Source organism: Microplitis mediator, chromosome 5, assembly GCF_029852145.1.
Source record: "Microplitis mediator isolate UGA2020A chromosome 5, iyMicMedi2.1, whole genome shotgun sequence".
Taxonomy (NCBI): Eukaryota; Metazoa; Arthropoda; class Insecta; order Hymenoptera; family Braconidae; genus Microplitis; species Microplitis mediator.
Genome location: NC_079973.1, coordinates 7,799,551 through 7,819,313, shown reverse-complemented (window position 1 = coordinate 7,819,313; position 19,763 = coordinate 7,799,551). Strand labels below are relative to the sequence as shown.

The 19,763-nt window shown below is 31.3% G+C and overlaps 2 protein-coding genes and 1 pseudogene across 2 annotated transcripts; 1 reads left to right on the top strand and 2 right to left on the bottom strand.

Annotated features, from left to right (window-relative positions):
• Positions 1 to 1,019: 1,019 nt before the first annotated feature.
• Positions 1,020 to 5,220, top strand: LOC130668673 (CAD protein-like; annotated as a pseudogene).
• A 241-nt stretch (positions 5,221 to 5,461) lies between these two features.
• Positions 5,462 to 12,120, bottom strand: LOC130669141 (uncharacterized). Its single transcript, XM_057471872.1, has 7 exons — positions 10,671 to 12,120; positions 8,911 to 9,055; positions 8,691 to 8,828; positions 8,411 to 8,598; positions 6,672 to 6,901; positions 6,146 to 6,574; positions 5,462 to 6,062 (listed from the first exon to the last, which is right to left on the bottom strand). Exons 1-7 carry the CDS (start codon positions 11,214 to 11,216, stop codon positions 5,687 to 5,689), a joined length of 2,052 nt encoding a protein of 683 aa, XP_057327855.1. The 5' UTR covers positions 11,217 to 12,120; the 3' UTR covers positions 5,462 to 5,686.
• Positions 12,121 to 12,945: 825 nt separating this feature from the next.
• Positions 12,946 to 18,972, bottom strand: LOC130667878 (uncharacterized). The gene is made up of 7 exons (XM_057469776.1): positions 18,554 to 18,972; positions 18,331 to 18,481; positions 18,107 to 18,244; positions 15,768 to 15,955; positions 15,450 to 15,676; positions 13,543 to 13,959; positions 12,946 to 13,464 (listed from the first exon to the last, which is right to left on the bottom strand). Exons 1-7 carry the CDS (start codon positions 18,932 to 18,934, stop codon positions 13,140 to 13,142), a joined length of 1,827 nt encoding a protein of 608 aa, XP_057325759.1. The 5' UTR covers positions 18,935 to 18,972; the 3' UTR covers positions 12,946 to 13,139.
• Positions 18,973 to 19,763: the final 791 nt, after the last annotated feature.

Genomic DNA, 19,763 nt, shown 5'->3' with positions numbered 1-19,763 from the left:
ATTTACTATACAGATAGTAAAAAAATATAATTGTGTTAGCAAAAAATACATTGCGTATAGTAATTTTTAATATTTTGTTACGATAGATATAGTAAGCAGAAATAAGATTTTTGTCGTTAAAACTACAATAGAATCTAAACATCATATAAAATATATTAACAGTATAATAACTATTTTCGTAAATTATAATTTATCAGAGCCCGTAAAAAAAATGACTAAAATTTAGATAAATCTCTGAAATAGAACAAAAATAGATCTCATATATAATCATATATACTCATATATAATCACCCTGGCGGTTTTGAATCACCCTGGAAACAGCCTGGAAACACCCTGGGAGTGGAAACACGGTGGAATCACGGTGGATACAGGGTGTTTCCACGATGGTTACACGGTGTACTCACTGTGATTCCACGGTGCATTCACCGAGATTCCATGGTGTATCCACGGTGATTACGCGGTGTACGTGGTTACACGGTGGGTACACCGAGACTCCACCGAGCTCATTAAAAATTATCCAAAAATAAACATTTGTGAAATAATTTTCTTTTTGGAATATCTCCGTACGCACCCTATTGATCAAGCTTAATTTTTAACAGCTTTTAGATATTAACAAGCCGCGTCGAATGACGCCTTGACGATCAAAATCGGTTCATCCGTTCAAAAGTTACAGATATTTCCATTTGTACGTACTTACGTACGTACATACACACATACATACACTCGGACATCATCTATAAATTAGTCAGAATAGCTTCCCAGAACCTCAAAACGTGAAGATCTGATAGAAATTCGATTTTCGAAAATGGGACGGAAACCAATAATTCCCGAATTTTTGAAAATTTTCAATTTTCTTAGCGGGAAGTTAAGAATTAAAAACATATTTCATTTTGTTTTTATGTTTATTTTATTAAAGAAATGCTTCTCATTTTTAAGATTCATTTGTTCATCGCGTTTTACAATCATCATACACTAATATATTAATTTATTATCGTCATCAAAAATTATTTTATTGCAGAATGTCTGGACAAAGTGGAGGTGGAGACGGTGGCGGTGGTGGCAGAATTCGACTGGCGAATTCAAAGGACCAATTGACTTGTAAATTGTGTAATGGATATTTAATAGATGCGAAAACAATTATTGAGTGTTCACATTCGTTTATGTATACTTATTAGTATTGACTTATCCGTTCATTGGTAATTACGGAGTACCAGGGGACGAAAAAAATGAACATGGACTACTTTAGTACGTTTATTTATTTTATTGCCGTCATTTGATTTTAATGGATTGTTAACAGTAACACAATATTATTTACAGCTGGTTCGAATCAGAGAAAATATGGGCAGCGGGTCTCATTGTCGGAGAAATATGCGACACGCCGAGTCACTGGCGTCAGATCAAAACCCTGTCCCAGTGGATGGTCGAGCAAAAAATACCGGGAATCTGCGAAATAGATACCCGAGGACTGACTAAAGTTATCCGTGAGAAGGTAAGTATTTTAGGAAAAATAATTCATGGACAGCTGCCAGCGGCTGTCGCTCAAATTCCATTGATACCGAATCCGAATGACAGGAATCTCGTTGCTGAGGTATCGCGTAAATCACCGGTTACTTTTAACCCTTAAGGCAGCCCTAAAATCTGAATTGTCGACTGCGGACTAAAGTACAACCAAATTCGTTGTTTTTTGAACCACGGAGCTCGAGTGGATGTCGTACCATGGGATTATGATCTTATGAAGGACAGTTATGATGGATTATTTTTAAGCGGTGACCCATCAGTGTGCCAATTAACAGGCGACAACGTTCGTTGAGTGTTGTCAACAAAAAATTCCTATTTTTGGTATCTGTATGAGTCATCAGTTATTGTGACTTGCTGCTGGTTGTTTATTTCCTGCCAATTATTTCTCTTTATGTTGAGCAAGTCATAAGATCCGAGAGACCTGACGGCATTTTGCTGACTTTCGGCGGTCAGACGGCACTAAGCTGTAATGTCGAACTCGAAAAATCAGGAATATTTAGTACGTACGGTGTAAAAATACTTGTTACGCCAATTCAATCAATTATTGACACTGAGGATCGTAAAATATTTAGCGAAAAAGTAAATGATATCAAGGAACGAGTTGCGCCGAGTGCTGCTGTCTATTCTATTCAAGAAGCTATGGAGGCTGCTGAGAAGTTGGGCTACCCAGTGATGGCACGCGCGGCATTTTCACTCGGCGGTCTTGGTTCTGGTTTCGCAAACAATAAAAAAGAACTGAGAATTCTAGCCCAGCAAGCACTCGCTCACTCGAGCCAGCTGATAATCCACAAGTCGCTGAAGGAAGGAAAGCTGGAAGGAAGTGGAGTACGAGGTTGTCAGAGATGCCTACGACAACTGCATCACCGTTTGCAACATAGAGAACGTCGATCCTATGGGTATTCATACGGAAGAATCAATCGTCGTGACGCCGAGTCAAACGCTGTCTAACTGAGAGTACAATATGCCGCGTACAGTTGCCATAAAAGTAACAAGACACTTTGAAATTGTTAGCTCGGCTCTTGCTAGAAAAGCAACTGGTTATTTACTTGCTTACGTGGCAGCCAAATTATAACTACGAATTCCTCTGCCCAAGATAAACAATTCATTCACCAACAATACCACCGCTTGCTTTGAGCCCAGTTTAGACTACTGCGTTGTTAAAATTCCGCGATGGAACTTGAGCAAATTCCAAAGAATCAGCACTAAAATCGGAAGCTCGATGAAGAGTGTGGGTGAAGTAATGGCAATGGGTCGCAAGTTTGAAGAGGCATTTCAAAAAGCTCTTCGTATGGTTAATGAAAATGTCACCGGATTTGATCCTTACATAGAACCACTCAATGATGACGAGTTGGAGAAACCAACTGACAAGACAATGTTTGTATTGGCTGCGTCAATAAAAGCTGGGTACTCAATAGATTGACTGTATGAGTTGACAAAAATTGAACGGTGGTTCCTACAGATAATGAAAAATATTATATCGTACTGTCAGTACCGACTACGACATGTCCGACCGGCTTTACTTTGAAGAAATATCATTTGAAGTTGTCATGGACATTTACGACCACGAGAATCCGGAAGGAATTATTTTGTCAATGGGAGGACAACTGCCCAACAATATTGCCATGGATTTGCATCGTCAGCAAGTTTGCTTATGAAGGAGTTATTTTGTGCACGGCCGTGTCAGAGCACGTGGAAAACGCTGGCGTCCAGTCAGGAGATGCCACACTGGTGACTCCACCGCAGGACATAAATCCCGAGACTTGGGCTAAGATCAAAATTATTTCTCGAGCCATCGCCGGGTCTCTTGAGGTCACTGGTCTATTCAACATGCAGCTGATAGCTAAAGACAATGAGCTTAAAGTTATTGAGTGCAATGTTTGCGTCTCCAAATCATTTTCATTTGTTTCGAAAACTCTGGACCACGATTTCGTAGCCACAGCCACGCGCTTAATCGTTGGCCAAACAGTCGATCTCGTCAACGTGCTCGCTGGCTGCGGTAAAGTCGGCATCAAGGTGCCACAATTCTCGTTTTCACGTCTTGCTGGAGCAGATGTTACTCTGGGTGTTGAGATGGCTTTGACTGGTGAAGTTGCTTGCTTCGGTGACAACAGATACGAGGCTTATTTGAAAGGAATGATGAGCACTGGGTTTCATATACCGGAAAAGGGAATTCTGTTGTCAATCGGCAGCTACAAGGTATTTATTATCAAATAAAATTAACTTTCAAATTATTATTTTACTTATTTTTACTTAATTTTTTAGCACAAAATGGAATTACTGTCATCGATTCGCAGCTTACATAAAATGGGAGTTGTAAGCTACGTCGCCCAGCGCGGAATTTCTCAGGAGAAATTCGCCAGCCTTGAAGAGGTTCTCGCTGCATATTATGCATATTATAAATGTAAAGTACAATGCATTAGTACGAATATTGTAAATGCGGGCACAAAAATTAATAACTTTGGTATTAATATTTTTCCTGATTTTTTTATACTACAAAAACAACAAACAAATGTTTGTTTTACATACGAAATAAAAGTTAAATAAAGATAATTATTTGCGTAATTATTTACCGAGTGTAACCGTAAGTTTATTAGTTCTGTTAGCTAAATAATTATTAAGATATAATTTGTGTGAATATACACTAATGCAAAAAATTAAAGGAGCAGAAAAATTTTATAAATTTTTTAGTGATTTTTGGAAGGCTGTAACTTGGTAAGAAATAATCGTGTCGAGATTTAAAAAAAAGCATTTTATAGCTTAAAATCTCTTGTTTTGGTGCATTTTTTTCACAATTTCTTAAAAGCTGCAGTTATTGCGCAAACATGAGAAATACCACGAGACAAAAAATTTCTAAATTTTTTTTTTTTTCCGAAAAGCCCACGGACCGCAGAAAAATTCTTTCAACTAAACGAATGCATAGCTCGTTTAGTAAATTTATTCAGCTTCAGTTTGGTTATTTTTAACCTCGTAGGACGATTTGTCGCAGAGATATCAGCCTTCAAACAGAAAATGATCCTTTTGCCTTTGATCATCGATATTTCAGGTACCAATGATCGCACAGAAAGTCGAAGGACGGCGTTGAAAACTTGAATAAATTCCCTACTAGACCCTGTCATCATTTTTTGGAATAAAAATTTTTTTTTATTTTTAACATCCATTAGAAGTAAGTACAAAAAAATGACTTTTTTTGGTTTTTTAGTAAATCAACCGCTTCTCTGCAAAGATCAAATTGAATGGAATATAGTATAGTGCCGGATAGCTCAACTGGTAGAGCACTCGGCGCGATACCGAATTGGTCTGGGTTCGATTCCCAGTTCGGGCTATCTATATTTTTCTCAATTTATCTATAAATTGTCTTATTGAGAAGGTTATTTGCATGTTTGCATGTTTAGGTTTCCACTATATTTATGCGCGGACCTGTCTGAACTTGTCTACGCTTGTATTATAGTCACAAGATTTTGTCACCACGTGCATCACTGGTGTTAACATACACAACTATTCGATTTTTATCTTTACATATAATAATATATAAGCATATGAAAGTAGTAGCTTTTTGCTGATTCAACTGTTACCGCGACATTTTTGTGGGTTATACGACAATCTGCATACGTCATTATCGTTATACGATAATCTGCATACAGTCCCAAGTATACCACTGATTGAATGGGACTTGGGACTGTTTATGCAGTGAATATTCACTGATTTGCAGAACTTTTTACTGATTTATTTTAAGAGAGTAGTAATTTTTCATTACGTTAAAATTAAAAACTAACGAATCTCTTATGACAGGGTTGAGTTCACTTTCTAAATAGTAAATTTTGCTTTAACTTTTTCTCCGCGTATTTTTTTACGTCTAATAAATAAAAAAGACATTTTTAACTGTAAGTAGTTCTAAAACTTGCAAGTTTATTTAAAGAGACACCAAGGACTGATAGTTCAGGGACATAAAGACAGATTAAAAAATAATTTTATTTCAATCTTTAATATTTCTCATTTGTCTCATAAGTAATATCATTGATAATAATTAAATACGTCTGTATCTTTACGTTATCGAGAGTAAAAAAATTTATTTTACTTTAATCGGAATTCGCAACTAGATAAATTTATTCACTTAAATATTTTATAAATAATTTATTTATATAAGAATTGTTAAATTATTCAATTAATATTATTGTGTTTTGGGAAATAGCGACCATGTTGGTTGAGCAAATAAGTCCCACTTGAATGGGTTTGTTGATATCGTTTTAATGGTTTTGGCAGCACCCAAATTAGTATTTAAGTACTTGGATGGATTTATAATAAAATGTTTGAAAGCTACAAATCCTCCAAAGCCATCATGACCGCGATGCAAAAGCCCAATACCTTTTAGTGGAAATAAAACTTTGTTTTCCATTGCTCTTGCATCGAAAAAAGGCACAGTTGACTGACCTGCATCTTTTTTTAAATCCGATACTTTGAATCGAACAAATTGGTTTTTTTTTAAGTTCGGTGAATTTTTTGGAGACTTTATTGGGTTATCTGGTCTTACCAATTTTAACTCTTCTCTGAACAGAAATTTAAAATAAAATTATGAAAATTAAAAAAACAATAATCAATTCATAACAAGTAAAAAAACATAAATAATTACCTAGTCACATTCTTATCTGGTGAAATCCAATAATGGGTATTAGATAGTTCACCTGATTCGTAATTGAAATCCGTAACACGAATCTGCAGTTCTACAGAACCGTTTTTAAATTTCGGGAATGTATTTAAATCTCCAGCAAATCGAAATCGAACACCTGTAACGACTGATTCTGTAGAAGCTACTAAATCATCTAAATTCAAAACTCCAGGATAACCGAAATCTTTCCTCGCTACTAAACGAATATATCGAGCTTCACCGGGTTTGGGAGGATATTGACATGAAGTAAAATCATCAAAAATGGTACAATTATCAAGTGATTTCCATACTAAACTTTTTTTATCTATTTTTCCTCGTGGTAAAAGTTTACCTTCTTTGATATCAATATAAATTGTATTGTTTTTTAAAACAAATTTTAAGTCGACAACGATCCTAAAAATAAAAAATAAAAGTTATTTAGTTTCTATTAAATGGTCTTATTAAAATAATTTAAAAAATTTATCTAACAAAATAGAATAATAAACAGTACTGGTTTTTGTCAGTATCTGACGTTTGATCTTGAAAACTAAGTGCAGTAATTTCATTATGTACTAATCTTCGCGGCTTGGCGGTACAAGTACATACACAAAAATCGCAATAACGTGTTGTCCACTGATACCAACTGTATAATTCTTCCATTTTTCCTTCACAATTAGTGTTATTGCCATAAACGTTATTATTTTCATCTTTAAACCATTGGTATCGCCTTACATCATCACTCTACAATATATGACAAGGCAAAATTATAAAAAAGTTTGGAAATCCAAAAGTGCACAGCTTCAATACGCTTTTTATAACATAATTTAAATCAATAGAATATCACTGTAAAGCTTTTTTCACCATACCTGCATCGAAAGTTTAAGTTCCTGCCCTGTTTAGAAAGATGAAAGTCGTTATTTTCTCTTATGCGAAAACAAATAATGGAAGTTCGCGCACGCGCCATTCTTCCTACAAACAGAGGCAAAAATTTAAAATTTCAGGTGCAGATATGGTGAAAAATCGTTTACACACCACGGAGGAAGGTAGGACATCCCAATCTGCGTGTTTACCACCCTCACCTTTTACTCGGGTAGGGAATTACCCACGTGGATTGGAATGTCCTACTATCCTTTCTCGGCATGTAATATACTATTATTTCTTGCCAAGGGAAGACGTTTGGCTGAAATTGTCTTGTTTCTATGTTATTTGATAATGTTTTAATCTCACAGTTAAAAAATTACAGGTTTTACAAATTAACCATTCAGAAAAAACTGAAATTTTCGTAAAAAAGTAACTTTTGAATGGTCATATTTACACGGAAAAAACGAATCGTCAAAGTGTAAAAAATAGCGTATGTTAAAATTCTGAGCGTTGAATTTTTAACACTTTCGTGTGTCAATTTAACACATAGTATTTATCTTGTTTGAACTGACACAATCGATTGATTTTTTAACACACAAAAATGTTATTTTATACGAAATTAACACTTTTTTATGTTACTGTCAAATTAACACACAAAATACCCGCATGAAAAAAATGTTTTTTTAATTCTATATAAGAAAATATATAATTATATAAAATATGGCAAATATTTATGTATGTTTGAATATAATGTTCATATAACTTAAAAGTATACTTTTTCTTATAACCTAAACTATAAAAGAAAATAGATGCTTTATTATAGAGCATCGCATATTTTCAAAATATCATTTGCCAGTTATAAATTCCAATCCTGGGAAAAAAAGATTTTATATGATCATATATAAACATATATGTTCATATACAATTTATATATGATCAGATAAGAAATATATAAAAATTATATATGATTAAATAAAAGCTTATATGATCTTATAAAGTTCTTATAAGAATTAATATACTCTTGTGAGGACTTTATAAAAATTGATATGATTTTATATAAAGCTATAATATGCAGAAAACCGAGCGATCGGCGGGTAAAAGATAGTAGGGGAAAGCGATTTCCAAGAAATTTTTCTCCTACAGCCCCTAACAGTAACATATAACCAGGTTGTACTGTGTTTAAATGGGAAAGGGGGACCCCCCCCCCCGAGTGCAAGCTCAAGTTTGGAGATACTCAGTTGAACTTGTAGTAGTATTTTTTTTAATAACAAAGTAACTTTGTAGGTGTACTGATTAAAAAAAAAAATTTCTGTCTGACACAGTCATATATATTTATATATATTATTTCAAGGTTTCAGGTATCACTGTTTGTATAATAAATTATCTTACCAATTCACAAACTTCAAGTTTTGTTCCCATATAATTGCAACTTATATCCATGCACTCTTCATTCATTGCAGAGCTAAGTGTCATTTGTTTTGTATCACAATTGTATGAACAACTTCCTGCCTTGTCCATATAATATTCGTTGTGAATAACTACTTGAATCATTCTTTCCAACTCAATGTATGTCTTATCTAACAATACAAGTTTTAAAAAGATCAAGAAAATTAACTAATTTTTTTCAGCAGTCAGCATAGTTAAAATAAATTATTATCTTCATACTTACTTCGGATGTGATTATCAAAGTCACAGGAAAAAATATATTCTGTATAATTGCCCAAATTATTCTTTGTAAAATTCATTAATTCTTTTACATTGTTCATGAAATATTCCCTTTCATGAATTAATTTTTCAGTGACATTTGCTTTAACATAAAATAAATTGTATTCATTTCAAGTAATAGCTTGCAGCAATATTTTTAGACAAATAATTATTTATTTACGTACAATATGTACATTTTGATTTCAAACTTAATCCTATGCTCATTCTAAAGAATCTCAAAAAAAATCCTCTTATTATTTCTCTTGATATATCATATAAATCTTGTAAAAATATATGTTCATCGCAGTCGAGATCTGTGCTGTCTGACTTCTTTAAAATATAAATACATGAGTAGTACACTTTTTGTTGTTTAAATTTTTATTTACACTGTAGAAAATTTGCGGAATGAACGCGGATTAAATTCGGAGTAAAAGTTCGGAGTGAATGTGGAGCAGATGGTTTCCTATTTATCAGGAGACACGGTAGTGTCTCGCGCCAAGTACACGTTCAAACACATGTATATGTGTGAAGTGTCATGGCGCGAGCTTACCGTGTATCTATACCGTAGACATAGTGGTTTTTGGCTCTTTTTAGCTCTCATTTTTAAAATCTTTTTTGAAATAATAAATTTTCGGAAAATTCTTTCTCTATTCGAAAGATAATTGATTGTTCGTCTTAAAATTATAAAACTTTATTCATTTTAGTTATGAGAACTAATTTAAATAATAAAATTAGGCCAGAATGTACTATAGCACCCCCAATTTAGACACTTTTATAAATTTTTTTATGCAAAATGGGCACTGCCAGAGAATAAAAAGTTATAAGAAATGCCATGATTCAGTAAAACATTAAAATTTTTTTATAATGATTCATTTTTGCGCCACCAGCGGTGCTTCAGTCTGTATTTTTTACTTTAGTTTCATTGAGTTAAATGGAAATTCTGAATATGAAATTCAAACAATCAATCGAATGTAAGAACGTTTTAGATTTCAATGATCTAAATAAACATAAATAAATCCTTATTAATATCTAAGATGAATTTTTTTTTTATTCATTTCAAATTCATTCAAAGATGATAAATTAATCATTTACAATTTAATTTTCTTTTTCTTCCTGATTTAGTTTGCAAAGAGATGTGAATCATAAAAATATGTTTCTATTCCATATTTTATATAATATTGACACGTCATTATGGACAAATATTCTTTGGACAAATTTCTCCATACATTTTATAAAATGGCAAATCAATTTATTCCATTATATATATTTTTTTTTTATTTATAGTGGCCATTTAAATATAGTGGAAACCTAAACATGCAAACCTCTCAATAAGACAATTTATAGATAAATTGAGAAAAATATAGATAGCCCGAACTGGGAATCGAACCCAGACCAATTCGGTATCGCGCCGAGTGCTCTACCAGTTGAGCTATCCGGCACTATACTATATTCCATTCAATTTGATCTATAACTTATTGAGCCACACCGTCCTTCGTACGGTAATACACCATTTAAATATAGTGGAAACCTAAACATGCAAACCTCTCAATAAGACAATTTATAGATAAATTGAGAAAAATATAGATAGCCCGAACTGGGAATCAAACCCAGACCAATTCGGTATCGCGCCGAGTGCTCTACCAGTATGTCATGAATTTTTGAAGCATCGAAATCTTCTTTTTGTATTTGAAATAAAATTCAACTACTGATACATAAAAAATAAAACTACGCTTTTTGTAACACTACTTAACGCTGAGAAAAATTTTAATACCACTACCAGTGTTATTTTAATACCGTTTTCGCGATTAAATTTAACATCGACAACCTTAACACACCGAGGTAGACTAGACTTACATCGGTTTTTTTTTACAGTAAAATAAAATCCGTATTTACTCCGAATTCACTCCTAATTTCTTACAGTGTGTATCATAGGATAAACACTTACCACTTCCCACAAATCAATTTCATCTGTTAATGCAGTATAAAGAACTTTTAAATATGAATATTTTGATTTAAATGAAAAAAATGAATAATTTGCGGCAAGTAAACATACATTTTCAATATTATTAATAGTATTATGAATTCTATTGTTAAAAAAATTGTTAGTTAAATTTTCATTTGTAAGAAGTTCATCTTTTATACTTTTTAAAATTATGTGCGGTAATAATGATAATGTACTATTTCTACGTATTCGATGACTTTTTAATTTATTGTCAAAATCTAACCATGTAAAATTTGATTTATATTCGTATGATTTATTAAAACCGTGAAATATACTTAACATTTCTGTTGCAAAGTTTTTAATTACATTTTTTTTATAATATTCATCCATATCACTTTGAACTTCAAATTCATTATCTATTTGAGAATTAAATGTCTTTACAAAATTGTCAATTGAATTCACATCAGTCATGTCTGGCCAATCAAGAGAAGCCGTACAGTAATTATTAAAAATTATAAATGTTGTTAGTAATTGTATTTTCCGAAACATTTTTTTTTTTGTAATTTTAAAAAACAAAAGTTTTAATTTTATTAGACACCAAATATGCACTGTAATATGAATAAAATTTCAACTGTAACTAAAAATCCAGAAATATATATTTTTTTTAATTTTATTTTTAAATTATATAATTTTATCGAAGTGAGCATTATACTTTATATAGAATTAATGGCATGATGTTGCAACATTGTCAAACTTTACAGATAGTTTTTTAACACCAGTTTTTAATTACTCAATAAATGTGTTTTTTATCAGCCATCAGTGATGAAATCACGAAAATTAATTATTACAATCAATATCGTATGACACCTAAAAATTCCCAAGAATGAATGACGCAAATACCGAATCAATTACTAAAAATCGTTGAATCGGAAGATTATATTGTTTTATTTTCTAAACATTAAAGATACCCGGGTCAAAAATAAAACTTGATTCAGGCTCGCTTCGCCTCATTTTCTTTTGAAGTTATCGATTTGTCGACGATTTTTGGATAAGATCTCGTCTTTTTTGACTTAAATTAAATTTTTTAAACTTTTTGAACTTTTTTCATCTTAGTTTCAATTTAGTTGTATTTTTTGATCTTAGTTTGAACTTATTCGTCTGTAATTCGAGCACGATAGTCATTCACCTTACTTTTGACTTGCTGAACCAAGTCGAAAAATAGTATGATATACCCCAAGGGAGGAAAGTAGGACATTTCAACCCGTGTGCCTACCGGAGCCAAAGGCGAAGATGGCAAACACACGGATTGGGATGATCTACCTCCTTCCACCGTGATGGAGTAAACGCGAAATGGAAGATTTTTTTTTATTGACTTAATATTCTCGGAGTGAAATTCACTGTTAAGGGCAGTTCTGGAAAATAATAATACTAATTTTTGTACACAGAAAAAACAGTTAACTTGGGTCAAGATAAATATCGTCTTTCCACTTTTTTTCTTGAATCAAGATGAATAAGACACTTTATTCAAAAACTTTTATGGTTCAAGATAGTAAATTCTCTTGCTGCAGAAAAATTTATTTTTGATGTGAATTGTAAATTTCTTGGTGCAAAAAAAAATTTCTCTTGCTTCGAAAAAATCAATTCCTTCAAAAAATAACATCTGATTATACAATGAAAAATAATAAAAATTTCTAGATTTTACAGAAGATTATCTTCGAATTTCCTGGTTCTGAAGACTCAAATTTTTAGTTTCTATATTATATACCATTATATTCTAGAAATCAATTATTAATAATAAAGAATGTTGGGAATTTAGGTATGGTAATCGTGAATGAAACAATTCAATTTATTAAACAACTGAATATTATATCTTTTATTAAAATACGCGCTCTAGGGTATGTCTTCACTCGTAAGAGATTTAGCTTAGACTAACTTATTCTTTTAATATTATTTAACACTGAGGTCCACCAACCTCTCCTCTTTTTGTATAACAAAGATCTCTAAGTTCAAAATATATATATATATGTGTGCAAATGAAGAAAAACATATTGCCTTGCATTTACTTGGAATCTCTCGTCGACCCAAGTACCTAAGGTCATAAAATTTGATCCATGCTAGCTTTCTTTTCTTTAAGTAAACATATACACATTTTGAACTCAACTCAAATATATATACTACGACTTAAATGCGACACTGTTCGAAATATTATTTCGAACAGAATATTTACTAAAGAGAAATAAAATTAAATAAAGTATATATAAGAACAAAGATTGATTTTTGTACAGAGAATCCAACAAAGAATATGTTTAATATTCAACATTCATTTACAACCAAACTTTAACAATAAAATTATCACATTTTATATTTTTACTATTATTTATGTTGTAGAAACGTGTGATGAAATAGTTTACATTTTTTAAATTATTATTCTTGTATGTATTGGTGAATTATTTTGACAAAGATGAAAATGATTTATTCGAAATATTCACTTTCTTTAGTTGTACTTTCAACAGTATTCAACATAGAATTCATGTACTGAGATGGGTTTACAATGAAAATTTTAAAAGAAATAAATCCTCCGTATCCTTCATTACCTCGATGAAAAAGTCCAATTCCTCTTAGCGGAAACGGAAGCTTATTTTCTACCGGACGAGCATCGAAAAAAGGCACGACTGTCTGAGAGGCATCTTTTTTCATATCCGATAATGTAAATCTAACAAATAGATTATCATCTAAATTTGGATAATTTTTTGGAGATCTTACTGGGTCATCAGGACGTTCTAGCTTTAGTTCGTTTCTTAACGTAAAATAAACGTGAAATATTAATAATATGTTTCAAAAACATTCAGATTAGTGGTATGCAAAATTATCATACCTGTGGGCTTGATTTTTTGGTGTAACCCAAGAACTAACATCATACAATTCTCCCACATCATAATTAAATAACGTTACTTTTATTTGTAGTTCAATCGGACCATCGGTAAGCATTGGATTCTCAAGTGAATCTCCGGCAAACCGAAATCTAACCCCTGTAATGACATAATCTTCTGCAACAACTACATCATCCAAATTTAACTTGTCTGAGTATCCGAAATCTCTCCCCGCTATTAATCCATTAAAATCTTTTTTATGATCTAAGTTTGCAGCAAATTCATCTAAATTCGAATGATTGCCAAGTGGTTTCCATGATGCATTATTCATGTCTACTTTTCCATCTGGTAAAAGCTTACTTTCTTTTATCTGAATATGAATCATACCATCTTTTTTTATAAATTTGACACCAACAACAACCCTTAAATATATATGAATAATTATTATACATCACATTGATTATTTATCAAACTTTTAGATAAAATATAAAATATATAAAAATTATTTTACACCGATATTGCAAAAATTAATAATATGAAGCAAAATAGAAATGTTAAAAAAAATACAGTTATTTCTACACGGAGAGAGTTTTTTAAATGAATTTACCTCACAATTTAGGGTAAACCTGGGCCATCAAAACAAAATAAATACGAAAAAAAACAAAAATCAATACCTTCAGTTCTATTCTTAACTTTATTTTGTTTAAAAATTACTCGAAATTATGTATTTTTTGGCCCGTATTCGAATTACTTAAAAACTGAAAAATGATCGTTTGTCCTGACTCCATTTTACTCTAAAATTATAAAGAGTAATTTACAATCCGAGCTCATTGTAAGAAATCGTCAAAGATTATAGGGGAAAAAATTCTTGAAAAATCCAAGATTTAGACTCCTCCTTAATCTTAGCTTTCGACGCGCGTTCTACATGTATGTGTGTTACGTATGTGAACCGTTTCAAGTCGCTCGTTATGAGCAACGACAGAAATTGCTTTAAAAAGTCCAATAATCAGTAATAAATTCAGTTCAAATGAAAGTAAACGACGCACAAATTTTATTTAATTGAAATATTATATATTTACAAAACTTTATTATTTCATGAAATTTGTTTTTAACAAAATATGAGTGAGGCTGATAACGAGCGTCAAGACATGAAATTTGAGCTATCGGAAGAGCGGAGGAGCTTCATAATTGTAACAAAAAGCGCAATAGGACAAGTTGCTTATAATAAGCTTGGGCTGTATATATCTACACTGAGAGAACAATTTATTTGAGCCAAATAAATAGATTTATTTGACCGAACAAAATCATTTATTTCATTCAAATATACATTTGTTTATAGTTAACAAATCTTGGTTGAAAAAAAGTCCAAATAAAGATTTGTTAACTATAAACAAATCAATATTTCATTCAAATGAGCAATATCTTTGTCTCAAATAAATACTAATTGGGTTCATTCTAATATGGGATTTATTTACCTGAAACAAATCTCATTTGGCTCAAATAAATTGTTCTCTCAGTGTATTAAGCCTGTGTATAAGACGTGGGTTATGACAATTGACACCCGAACTGAAGTCGTCTCTGGTGGACACAACTTACAGTAAATTACGTAAATCAACCGTAAATTACAGTATACTGTACTTAAACAATATCCTTATAAGTATCGTATAATAAGTATGGTATTCTACCGTGAAGTTAAGATTCTGTATCTTCCGGCTTATGGTAGTAAATTTCCGTAATAAGATACTGTAATTTTTGTAGGTTTCTGTAATTGTACTAGGTTTATACATTATGTCTTGTAAAAAATATTCTAAAAGTACGTTCATGACTCATTAGTAATGAGTGCTTATAGGAAGCAGGTAATCGAGGGTGCTTATATATATGATAATAAATTTTGTCGTGTGGCATACTGAACTTGTTATTGTTAATGTCTGACAATTGATCTCTAAAGCTTATTGCAGTGACTGAAAATCCATTGAGTTGATTCATCTTACAAAAACATAAACAATAATCACAATAGCGAGCTGTCTGAAAGTGATACCAACTGCTTAATGTCTTCATTACTCCTGGGCAGTTAGTATTATTACCAAATACAAAATCATTCTCATCTTTAAACCATTGAATATTTTTCACATCGTCCCACTAAACAATAAAATGAGTTAATAATAAAATTCTATTTGACTTAGACAAAATAAAACTTTTATCATTATCACGATTAAATATAATTTCTTACCAACTCACAAACATCTACTTTATCGCCTATGTAAAAACAATCAAATTCCATACACTTTGCTTTAATATCAGATTTCACATTCATTTCTGTCGTATTACAATTGTGTGCACAGCTGTTTTCTTCATTTATGTAGTATTCATTAACAAAGACAACTTGAACCATTCGTTCTAATTCAACAAAGGTCAAATCTGACAACAAGGTAAAGAAATACAGTTAGATCTCGTTATAAGACTAGTTCGGGGCTGCAGGTAAAAACTTTTTGGAATTGAAGTTCCCCCACTATTTTGCTTAACGGTGTTTGCGTCCAAGCTTCGTTATAAGACTAGCGTCTTATTTATGTATTATCGGTACAACTCTGCTTTATTATACAGTGAATCTATTTCATGTATAATTGTAAATAAACAGAATTTTGACGGTTTTTTCTATTAATTATTCATGTAAAATCACATAATTTTAAGTATTCTTTATAAAAATAAATTACTTAATCTACAATCTATATGCATGTACATTTCATCTCGACTTTAGTCGTTCTGTTCGTTAACGAGGTCTTACAACGAGGTTTCGGTGCGAAATTTTCATTGAGTTATTAGTGGGGAGAGCATTCCGGGTGAGTTTCAACAAATTGAGGGAAAGAGTCTTATAACGTGTAGTCTTATAACGATGTCCGACTGTATAACATAATTTAATAACCAAACAATTTTTAGCCCGACAATACCAGTAAGTTGAACTATCCAGAATCCAAACTCTAAAACGATCACAAAAAAAAAGTTTTATTTTCATTTTTATTGTTGAAAAATAGTTGAAAATTCTGGTAAACCTACAATAAATCACGACCCCGCTTAACTTTTACATGAATAATCAATGCTTGTTTGGGTTCTCACGTGACATTTTTGAATAGATTTCTACATGGCTTCCTATGGGAATTGATGCAAGAATTCATGTTAAAAATCCATGTAAGAATCCTGAAGGTTTGTTTATGGATTATCACATGGCGTTTTCACAGTTTTCCATGTGGTTTTCTATATGCCCTATCAGAAAAAAAATATGTGGGATTCTAGCATGGGTTCTTATATGAATTCTCACATGGTATTTTGGACGAATCCCTATATGATTTTTAATGCGCACGGAGAAAAATAATTAGTAAACATTGCTGCGTAGAACGTTAATTTAGTCGATATAATGTAAAAAGTCGGTCTATCAGTTGACCCTGCGGGCCAGCCCTAAAACTTCCCGCTGTTTTCGAGCTCAACGAGCTGGAAAACATTATTGTAAATACATTTTCGAGCTCGAAAATACTTTGGTATGTCATTGTTTTCTAAAAAAACATTTTTTACCATTTCTTTCTCCCACGATATCTCGCGAACGAATTAACCGATTTTGATGGTTGAGGCGGCAATCGACGCGTTTTATTAAGTTCTAGAGCTGATTAGATTTTGAAATCGAATGATTCAATTTTTTTGTAGATATCCGAAAAAAAACGTTTTTCACTATTTTTTTAATCAACGATATCTCGTAAACGAATGGGCCGATTGAGACGATTGAGGCAGCAATCGACGTGTTTTATCAAGTTCTAAAGCTGATCAAATTTTAAAATTGATTTATCCAGCCGTTTTTGAGAAATTTCTAAAAAAACTAAAAAAAAATTTTTTTTTGAATTCTTTCGTCAACGGTTTCTCTTGAACGAATGAACCGATTTTGATGGTTGAGGTGGCATTCGACGCGGCTTATAGAGTTTTAGAGCTGATTAGATTTTGGAATCAATCCATCGAGCAAATTAAAAGTTATCCAAATAAAACATTTTTGAAAAAATTTTATTTTTGAAATATCTCTGAACGCACCCTACCGATTAAGTTCAAATTTTTATGGCTTCAAGATATTAACAAGCCGCGTCGAATGACACCTCAAAGATCAAAATCGGTTTATCCGTTCAAGAGTTATGAATATTTACATACATACATACGTACGTACGTACACACATACATACACTCGGACATCATCTTGAAATTAGTCAGGATAGCTTCCTAGAACCTCAAAACGTCAAAATCTGATAGAAATTCGGTTTTAGCAAATCGGACCGAAACCAATAACTTCCCGAATTTTTTAAAATTTTCAATTTTCTTAGCGGGAAGTTAAAAATCAATTGAATCAATAAAAGAAATAATGATTAACTCTCTTAAAATCGATTTTTGATCGTTAAATTAAGAAAATAAGGGGAGAGGGAAATACTAGTAGAAGGCTGAAAATCAGACGCTCAACAATACGCAGAAAAAAAATTTTGCGGAAAAAATCTCTTTACATAGAACTTTTTGTCAAATTAAAATTAATTTTTATATTCTTACCTCGTACATGGTTATTGGTATCACATAAATATATATTTTGTGGCAAACTTTCTAAATGATGTTGAGTCACATTCATTAATTTTATTGCATTAATTAGAAATTTTTTTCTCTCATTCATCAACATGCCATTAATTTCAGCTAGATTAAATATAATATAAGTTGACATCAAAATTATTTATATATGACTCAATAATTTACGCTAAAATCAATAGTGTTTCACATACATTTACTTGCACATTTTAATTCTAAACTCAATGAAGACAATAGAAATAAAAATCCTTGAATATATACTTTCATTATTTCCTTAAATAATCCATGTAAATCTGGTAATAATTCAATAATCGAATCGCAATGAGGATCTGTGTTACTTATTATCTACAAATAAAAAATTTTTGTTTTATTCTCAACTTAATTGTATCAAAAATATTAAAGAATTTTAAGTATTACATTCCACTTCTGAATTTCATTTATAAGAGTATCAAATAGCGAAGTCAAGTCATAATAATACGATTTCTGAAAAAATATTGTACTATTCGTTGCAAATGTACATAAATCTTCAAGGTCATGAAGGTAAATACTTATTTTGAAGTTAAAATAATAATTAATTATATTTTCGATCGTTCGAAACTTATTTTCTATGGTATTTAAAATCGAACTTGGGCAAAATGGCGACAATTCATCTTCTGATCGGTAATGTGTTAATTTCTTACGAAAATCTATCCATGAAAAATTTGATGAATATTCAGATGCTACATTAAAGTCTTCAAATATTTTTAACATGTTCATCGCAAATACTGTTACGACGTTTTCTTTTTCCTCGTACTCCATAAGGTGGTACAATTGATAATCATTGTCTATTTGATAATTAATTTCTTCAACAAAATTAGCGATTGAATTGATATCATTAACATCCGGCCAATCAATCGTAAAAGCAACACAATAATTATCGAAAATCATGAGGACAAAAAACACTAGTATTTTATGAAATAACATCTTTTGTAGACTAGAACAGTATAAGTAATATTATCATATCTATATTTTTGATTGATTTATCATAAATATAAACTTACTTGTTAAATCAGCAATATTGATATTAGTTTTTATTTAAATTATAACTTTTTCAAATAAAAACTAAAAGCTTTATGCTTAACACCGTACTGTAGTATTTTATTCACAAAAATTCTCATTTCTGATATTTCGTTATAAATTGTAATCTTTCAATGTACAAATTAACCACACTTAAAAATAACATAATCATTTTTATTACAGTGTAATTACTGAGCTATAAAAAAATAATTAAAGTATTGGAACAATAGCTGTCGAAAATAAGTAACGTGTTATATCATCTCCAATATCTGAAAAAAAAGTATTATAGTTATAACTATAGCAGGTATATTATAAATATAATATAGTTGATGTGAACAGAGCGAGATATTAAAATTTGGTAGTTTAGTAAATTTATAATATAAATTAACGTAAATTAAAGCCCTTTTGCGGTTTGAGCGCCACGGTGACCTCACAGTAAAAACACCGTGGAAGAACTGTAAAAACGTGGTTGTAATGCAGTGGAATCACGGTATTTTTTGTGCAGTCACGCCAACCCCGATGAAAAAAGATTTTGTCTAATCATATATGATTATATATGTTCATATATATG

Bases quoted from the DNA above. Each gene is read 5' to 3' on its own strand.
- LOC130669141 (XM_057471872.1), bottom strand. From the start codon at position 11,216: ATGTTTCGGAAAATACAATTACTAACAACATTTATAATTTTTAATAAT. The intron at 6,575-6,671 runs GTACTGTTTATT...TTTTATTTTTAG, and splicing joins TCAGATACTGACAAAAACCA to GATCGTTGTCGACTTAAAAT. The intron at 6,063-6,145 runs GTAATTATTTAT...ATTTCTGTTCAG, and splicing joins CCAGATAAGAATGTGACTAG to AGAAGAGTTAAAATTGGTAA.
- LOC130667878 (XM_057469776.1), bottom strand. From the start codon at position 18,934: ATGGAGTACGAGGAAAAAGAAAACGTCGTAACAGTATTTGCGATGAAC. The intron at 15,677-15,767 runs GTAAGAAATTAT...TTTATTGTTTAG, and splicing joins AAGTAGATGTTTGTGAGTTG to TGGGACGATGTGAAAAATAT. The intron at 13,465-13,542 runs GTATGATAATTT...TTTTACGTTAAG, and splicing joins CCAAAAAATCAAGCCCACAG to AAACGAACTAAAGCTAGAAC.